This window comes from Echinops telfairi, unplaced genomic scaffold (genome assembly GCF_000313985.2).
Source record: "Echinops telfairi isolate 266 unplaced genomic scaffold, ASM31398v2 ScPeMD7_7409;HRSCAF=8447, whole genome shotgun sequence".
Lineage (NCBI taxonomy): Eukaryota > Metazoa > Chordata > Mammalia > Afrosoricida > Tenrecidae > Echinops > Echinops telfairi.
The window spans coordinates 17,201,524-17,209,751 of record NW_022111309.1 but is presented as its reverse complement, the minus strand read 5'-3'; the positions used below and the strand labels follow the sequence as shown (position 1 = coordinate 17,209,751).

Below are 8,228 nucleotides of genomic sequence, written 5' to 3'. Positions count from 1 at the left end.
TATGAGCCCCAATAAATTGATTTAAAAAAAAAGAGACTACTTAAAATTTAAAGAAAAATTTGAAGCAGGACAATTCCAGTCTTCAAAACCAACCACAAATTCCTAGATTGTACCTGAACTTTTCCCAAAACTTGACTGTACATACAAAGCTCTGTCAACCTTAAGGACAATAGTAGTTACCAGTACTATTTGAACTAAGGTCAATGTCAATACTTGTTCTCTATAAAGGACTCTTAATAACTAAAATGATCAAATAACAGGATTCATTCAGACTACAAATAATTGAAATAAATGGTGTAAAATATATTGTGTTTAAAAAGCCTGTATTTTTAAAAAAAACATTTTATTAGGAGCTCATACAACTGTTATCGCAATCCATACACATATCAATTGTGTAAAGTGCATTTGTACATCATTCTCAAAAAAAGGGCCTGTATTTTAAGAAAAATAAAGTGTAGTATAAAAACAAAACAAGTCTGATCACAACAGTGACTTCTGAGGGGGGCTTGCTGAGGCAGGTAGACAAGTCAACACAGAAGGTTATGGTAATTTTAAGGGGATTCCAAAGTGGTAATTGTGATATACTTTCTCAAAGGACACAGGATAATCAGGAGGGCTCATTATGCAGAAGTCTTATAATCAATCTTCACTGCCTTGGTGAGGAAAAGGCCAGGAAGGTTGTGCTGAGCTATTATTTTGCATCATAATAACACACCTGCTCATTTTTTGGGACAGCCATCATTTTTTGGGCCGTACCTCATCCACCCTGATCTTGCCCCTTCAGACTGGCTTTTGTTCCCAAAACACCAAGAGCACCACAGTGTATGATGATTTGAGTCTCTTGAGGATGCCAGCACGGTCGTTTTGATGTGGGATACGTGGACGAGCTCAGAAGTCTTCAGGGAAGGGTTAGACAGACGAAGCCCTGCCCTCAAGCTGGATAGACGTAGATGGGGGTCAAGGCCAGAGCTTTACATTTTCATGTTTCTTTCAATAAAGAGGTCTTCAGCTGTACTCAACAATTTCAAGGGCTGTACTGTTCTTTGTGGCCGGTGGCTCCTGTGCCGAACAGTCCAGGACTAGACCACCAGGGGGCAGAAAGATAGGAATGAGGGCTCCCTTGACCTCAGAGGAGATTTAGAAGGGAGCCCCCCACCCCACCCCACCCAACAGGCAGTCAGAGGCCCAGAAGAGGGCCTGCTGGAAGCAAAGCACTCTTAGCCTTCCCAGGTCCAAGCCCCAGGCATGGAAGCCTGCTCTGGAGGCAGGAGAGAGAGGTGAGGGGGAGGTGTGGTCTCAGGGAGCTCCACACCAGTGACACTCTCAGTAGTAGCCCTGGGACATTTGGGGTGTGCAGAGGGTGTACATGGAGCGGTCCCACTCCTGGGAAGGACACAAAGCATTTCTTAGAATAGGTTCAGAAGAATGACCTTCAAAGCCTTGTGCACGGGAGGTGGACCGTGTCCTGGGAAGCTCCAAGAGGCAAAGCCCAGATGAAGAGCGGCATTTCAGGAGCCCACACCAAGCATGAGTTTGACAACGAGGATTGTCCAAAAGCCGAAACAGGAAGCTTCCTGTCCTTGGAGTCCTGGGCTGAGAATGCTCTAAAGGAATCACTTACTTCCCACATCCCCAGCTCTGCCTTGAAGCAGGACTCTCTTGCTGTCTAGAGCAGTGGTTCTCAACCTTCCTAATGCCGTGACCCTTTCATACAGTTCCTCATGCAGTGGTGACCCCTAACCATACAATTATTTTCATTGACATTTCATCACTGTTATTTTGCCACTGTTATGAATCAGGTGACCCCTGTGAAAGGGCCATTGGACCCCCAAAGGGGTCGCAATCCACAGGTTGAGAACCACTGGTCTAGAGGGTTGAATAATGAGTTTCCTCCACCTACGGATCTTGTTTGTGGTAGAACTGCCAAGATTCACTCTTGCTACGGGCCAGGTGTTGAGTGAAAGCCTTTAGAGTCATTTCCTCCCCACTAAAGCTGTGAGCCTGGTCCTCTGGCCATCCCCCTCCTCAGGGGAGGAAGCCAGCGAGTCACTGAATGGTGAAGAACTTGTTATCAGAGAGAGGAGCTACTAGAGAGAGGATGCTCTGGTCTGGAGCCTATGCCCTGGTCGTGATGTCACACTGGCTAGAAGGCAGGTGGGGCCCTCTCGTCTGCTCTGGGCTCAACCTTCACCATTGACACTGCTCAACTGGCCCAGGCGAGGGTGGGAAGGGAAGCGGGCCTGGGTGCCACAGGCACATTTTCGTTTGCTCTTGCCTTTGTGTTTCTAACCTCGGAATGTTCATCCAGGCGATGGGGGGAGGGAGGCCAGGGAGAAGAGAATGGCGCTGGCCTAAATCCCACCCTTATGACCTGGCTTCCACATGGCTGCGCAGACCCTGGGAGCAGCATGGACAAAGGAGGCCTTTGATGGCCTTCAGCTGGGCCTGGGCCGCTCCCCTCCCTCCTTGCCCCTGCGCTGGGCCTCCCAGTAAGCCCAGATTGAGCGGAAAACTGTGGGTGGTGAGAACGTCCTTATGAAACACTAATCTGAAGCTGCTGACCGGACCATGCCCCTGGCAGAAGCAGCCTCGGTGAGGACCAGAGCACCAGGTGGCCCTGAGGAGGAGCTGCTGACCTGGGAGGTAAGTCAACCCCAAGGAGCCAGGATTGGAGTGAGGCGTGGGGACACCACATTCCAGGTGGCGGATGAACAGAAATCACATCAGGTCCACCTGAAGGCAGAGTCATGGAATGACAATCCAGGGTGCCCAGTCAAAGGCGAACCGCAGCGACACAACGAGCCCTCGGTTCAGGATGTCCCCAGTGCTCATTGTTCTCCGGGAATACGTGTGTCCCCTGCAGGCTAAAACCAAAAGCCCATTGGCATCATGTTGATTCGGGCATGATTCGCTCCAAAGGGAGCCAGTGATGGGCGTTTTCCCATTGGGTCTAATAAGTAGCAGGGAAATCAGGATGATTAAAAATCCCTGTTCACCACTTGGTGAACAGAAGGGTGGCCCAGCTCTGACTGGAACCTTCTATGGCCAAGAGAATGGAGTTGGAGCTTTAGCACCTTGTCCCAGTGGTCGCTCAGCTCGCTGCCAACCCCCAGCACACCATCTTCTGGTGTGAGCTCCTGAAGTTGTGCTCAGCCTCCCTTTCTCGGTAAAACCTAAGAGAGCACGGAGCAGGGAGGTGCCCTGGGGGTGTGGTGGCTTCAACGTTGGCCTTCATCCTGAAAGGTCAGCAATTCCAAACCATCAATCGTAACATGGGAGAAAGGTGAGGCTTTCAACTCCTGTAAAGAGTCGCCATCTTGGATCTCCCACAAGAACAGTTCGACCCTGTCCTGTCGCGTCGCCGTGAGTTGGGAGTGACCCACGGGCAGTGAGTGAGTGAGTCCTCTCTGGGTTCACATCTGCGAAACTCCACCAGGCAGGGAGAAGGGTTGGATTTGGTCACAGTGGGCTGACTGCAGCCCTGTCCTTCCACGGCCCTCGTTGTGGCTGTGAAGTGGGGAGACTTGAGATGGGAGAGAGCCGGCCCTGCCCTGGAACGTCCTCCTCTCCGATGGGAACGAGGAGTAGGGCAGTGTGAGGCGAAGGGAAGACAGCGAGGGAGATGCTGTTAGAGAAGTGTGCTGCGACAGGTGCATCACAGAAATTCTCTCCAGTCCGTAGAACTCTCTTAGTAAGTGTTCCCGCCTCAGAAACTCGTGGGGGCAGTTCCAGCCTGTCCCAGAGGCTTGCTCTGAGTCAGTGTTGCCTCAAAGCAGTGAGCGTTTTCAGTTAGGGGTCATTCTCGTTCCCCAAAGAGCTCTCGCAGTCTTGTGAGTTGTGTTGGGCTGAGCACAGGGTTCAAACCCACGGTCGCTCTGAGGGAGACAAATGAGAAGGCCCTTTGTCCCTGTGAAGATGTATGGTCTTGGAAACCCTCAAGCCTCAGTCTTAGTGAGTTGGTGGCACACATTTGGTAGCAGTGGATTTGGTATGATTCCCTGAGGCCTCTGGGTGGGGGAGCCAGCTTGTACTGACTCCTCAGCTCAGCGCTGCTGCTGGTGATTTGAATCTGTCCAGCGGCATGGAAGAAAGGCCCGCTGCTCAGCTTCGGCAAAGATTCTGTACTACCGTCAAGTCAATTCCAAGTTGTAGGGACCCTCTAGAACAGAGTGGAACTAACTGCCCCCAGGGGCATGGGGACTACATATCTTAACAGAAGCACACTGCCCATCTTTCTCCCGAGGAGCTGGTGGGTGCAAAAGGCGGACCTTTCCTTTAGCAGCCTGACACTTCACCGGCTGTGCCAACAGGGCCCCCTTTCCCAGAAAGGTCACAGCCAGAAACCCTCTCGGGCAATTCTGGTCTGCCACACACAGGGCCGCCACAGCTTAAGGAATCAGTTTAAGGGCAGTGCGTGTATTGTTATCTCCAAGGTATCCCTGGGTAGGGAAATAATTAAGCGCTTAGCTACTGATCAAAAGGTTGCTGGTTCGAGTCCACCCAGGGGCACTTTGTTAGCAAGCCCTGCAGATATCAATCGGGATCTGACTAACCAGCCTCTGAAAATCCCATGGAATGCAGCTCTGCTCCGAAGCACGTGAGTCACCACGACTTGGAATTGACTTGAAAATAACAGGTTCAGTTTAGTTTGGGGGTATTTTTTGAGGCCGGGGGTCATTAACATTCCCAATTTATAGAAACTGAGGTTCAGAAATGTTGAAAAATTGCTTCAGGTCACATGGGTGGAAAATAATAAACCCAGACCCCAATCCAGGGGTCTTTGATCCTAAAGCAGTTCTATAACCCCAGCTCTCTTTGTCGTTGGCCTGGAGCTGCCTGGGACTGGTGTCAAAGCGAACTAGCTCCCTATCAGGCAAACACAGGTTCAAGTCCCAGTGGGGCCACTTCACAACTGCGACTACATGCTAGGAATAACCCACGAACCGGATGAGATTTGAGAGTAAGATGGTGAAGGGTCTTCAAAGGAACTGGGAATGTTTAGGTCGGGTGGGGGAGGGGGGATCCTGAAAACAGAGGTGCTACCTCCCAAAACACCCAGGTGGTGAGCAGGTGGTCACGTGGGCGATGGAGGAGATTTGCTCTGGTGGCCCAGAATGGGCCATGGCGCAATTGGGCCAGGGCAGCGGGGCAGGCTGTTGGATCCTTCACTTCCCTTTGCCTGAAGTGATGGAGGCCGCGAAGCGTTTTCCAGGCTTGTGGGCTGAGGGGTCCGGTGTTTGCAGTGCTTCCCAGGGGTTAGCCCAGACCACACCTGGCTTCAGGCCAGACCCCCTGAGTCAGGCGGGAAGCAGGTGGGGCCCAGGCATCTGCATTTCTAACAAATGCCTGAGGTACTGTCCTGAGGCCAGAACAGAACAGCATCTCTCCTGTGAGGGAGCTCCAGAAAGTTGATGGAGAAATTTTAAGTTGATGGCTTAAAAGGGTAATGGAATGTTTCTCCAAACACTCTGAAGTCCCGCCACCCTCCTTCCCCCCTCCCCCACTGCAGGGGCTACCTGGAGGGGTCAGGACAGAGGCCGTGAGACCCTTCTTCTGAAGGTTCAGTGTCTTGCAGAGGCAACATGTCGGAGGGGGTGAGTACCCCTGAGCCCCAAGGCTCTCCCCACTCACCTTTTCTCCTTCTTTCTCACCATTCCTGTTTCTTTATCATCTGCTCTGCGAGGGGAGTGAGCGCACACCTGGGACCTCTCTGCGGTCCTAGCCCCAGCCCCCACTCCAGTGGCAGGGAGCCTTAACAGAGACCCTGGGCAAGACAACCCGCTTTGGGTCTGAGCAGACCCCCTGCCTGGTTTGCTCAAGCCAATCTGGACCTGCTCCTGCCTCTTCCTGTCTCCACTGCCTAGGTGGGCACATTCCGCATGGTACCTGAGGATGAACAGGATCTTCACTGCCAGATGGAGAGGCTTACCATCAAGGACCATGGACCTGTCTTTGGCCGGTGTAGCCAGCTGCCCCGACATACCTTGCAAAAGGTGAGGTAGCCCAAGGGGCAGAGTGAGGCCGGCTAGCACGGGCCCAGTTTCCGCTCTCCAGGTCACCCTGGGAGTCCGTTCTAGGGGCCATCCTGGAAGTCAAGGCCATCGCAGCGACACCCAGGCCAGTATAGCCTAAAGATGCTGGATCTCTAGGGTTCTCTGAAAGCGACGCTAGTGCCTGGTGAGTCTAGATCAGGGATCAGCCTGGATTCAGATGTAAGGAGCAAAGTGACCCTGAGGGACTAGATCCAACTGCTGCCCCCCACTGTCTTGCCAAGAAGCCTGGGTTCTGGATTCTTCGGACCCTTTCCCAACTTGCTGTGGGACTTTGAAGATGTTTTCCCCGAGTCTCACCTTCGGTGCCTGTGAAAGAAAGTGGTGCGTCTAGCTCAGAGGTTTTCAGACTCGGCTCTGTGTGCGCCGCCGCCGGCAGAGAGATTCTGGGACTGAGTGCTGGGATGATGAAGTGGAGCTGAGCTGAGTCTGAGCTATGGGTCCCCCCTGCCCCCACCCCCCTGCCACCATCCACCATTTATAAGAATCTCTGGCCTGCATCATTCCTGAGGGACCAAGTCAAACCTTGTCTTCTGAGCATCTCAAGGGGAAGGTGCTGTTATCGCCCCGTATCTGGCTTCCCTCCCCTGTCTTCTTCTGTCACGCCGCAGAGAGGGCTGTCCCGTGGCTATATGGGTGCTGATGAGCTCTTCTGGATCAGCAAGGAGAAGCATACCTTGAAGTGGGCAGGCTGCCCTGCTGGATGGTCTTGTTTCTGACAAGGTCAAAGGAACCCGGAAGGGCACAGAGGGAATCCCAGCAAGACCTCTTTGTAGTTGGATGAACCTGGGCACGAATGTTCACTTCTAGGGGCCTGTGTCTGTTCATCTGGAAATGAGCATTCTCATCTGGGATGAGAATACCAACTGCGATGGGTTATAGCAAAATTAAACACATAATATGGTTAAAAGACTCCAGAGCTCTGGTGGCACAGCGAGTTAAAGGGTGGGCTGCTACCCACAGGTGAGCCGTTCAAACTCACCAGTGGCTCCATGGGAGAAAGATGAGGCAGTTGGCCCTCCTAAAGAGGTGTCATCTCAGAAAGGAGGGGGGGGGGCGTTTCGACTCGGCCTTACAGGGTTGTGATGAGTCAGAAATGACTCAACAGCCATGAGTTTAGGTTTTCCTTTTTTTTTTTTAAGCAAGGGCTGTATTCTAAACAAGTGGAAGCTGTTATTACTGGAAATATCAAGGCTGCTGGTTACATCCGGCAAATGATCCTACCATGAGCAAGTCCATCCCCCAGGCAGTCCACTGCTGCCAGGAGGATTCCTGCCCTGGAGAGCCTGTTGGATCTGAGCTGCTGATTTTTACATTGGCAGCAGAGCGCTTTAACCAGGGAGCCACCAGGGAGTTCTGCTACCATGAGCCATTTCATCTCGCTTTTCATCCAAGTGGAACCATCTGAGTGGCTAGTAGTGTAGCTGCTGCCCTTGTGGGTGGAAGTGGATGGGGTGGGGGGGGCGCGGGGGCCAGTGCAGGGCAGCCCCTGCAGCCGGTCTTGCAGGACGGAGCCACTTACCACGTACATGAGTATCCTGCTCCACCATGTGGACACACACCACTGTGTCCCCACCATGGTCTGTGTTCCAGGCCAAGGATGAGCTGAATGAGCGGAAGGAGACTCGGGCGGCGGCGGTTCAAGAGCTGCAGGAGCTGGTGCAGGAGCAGGCAGCAGCAGGGGAAGAGCTGGCCCAGGCGGTGGCCCAGAGGGTGCAGGGAAGGGACAGCACCTTCTTCTTGCGCTTCATCCGGGCACGCAAGTTCAACGTGGGGCGTGCCTATGAGCTGCTCAGAGGTGAGGCTGGGCTAAAAGGGCAGGCGGGGAAGGGGAGGGAGGGTCCTGAGGATGGTGCTCACCCTCACTCAGGCACTCCCTGGTGTGAAGGACCCCTCCTTCCCTGTGTCATGGAGGATGGGGGTGTGAGTGTGAACTGAACTCCCGCTAAGATCCAGCTCTCTGGAACCATGAGTGAAGAGAGGGCTAAGTCTGTCAGGGCCAGATGCCTGCCACTCTCGCTCTTTCCTCCTGTCTCCCAGCCTTGAGACTCAATGAACAGAACTGGATGGTCAAAATCAGGTGCCCAGGGAAAAGCCCTGGCCTCAGCCACTGGGACCCAGAGCCTAGGTACTGCCTCTGGGGTTCAGGGACTGTGGGAATGTGGGGTGGAGGCCTGG

The 8,228-nt window shown here is 53.1% G+C and overlaps 1 protein-coding gene across 1 annotated transcript in view; it reads left to right on the top strand.

Moving 5' to 3' along the window:
- Positions 1–2,567: 2,567 nt before the first annotated feature.
- RLBP1 (retinaldehyde binding protein 1) overlaps positions 2,568–8,228 on the top strand; it is a 16,167-nt gene continuing 10,506 nt past the window's right edge. Inside the window, exons 1-4 of the mRNA XM_004709873.3 lie at positions 2,568–2,643; positions 5,510–5,594; positions 5,865–5,993; positions 7,644–7,848. Coding sequence (XP_004709930.1) covers positions 5,583–5,594; positions 5,865–5,993; positions 7,644–7,848 — 346 coding nt within the window. The 5' untranslated portion in view covers positions 2,568–2,643; positions 5,510–5,582. The remainder of the gene's footprint in view (positions 2,644–5,509; positions 5,595–5,864; positions 5,994–7,643; positions 7,849–8,228) is intronic.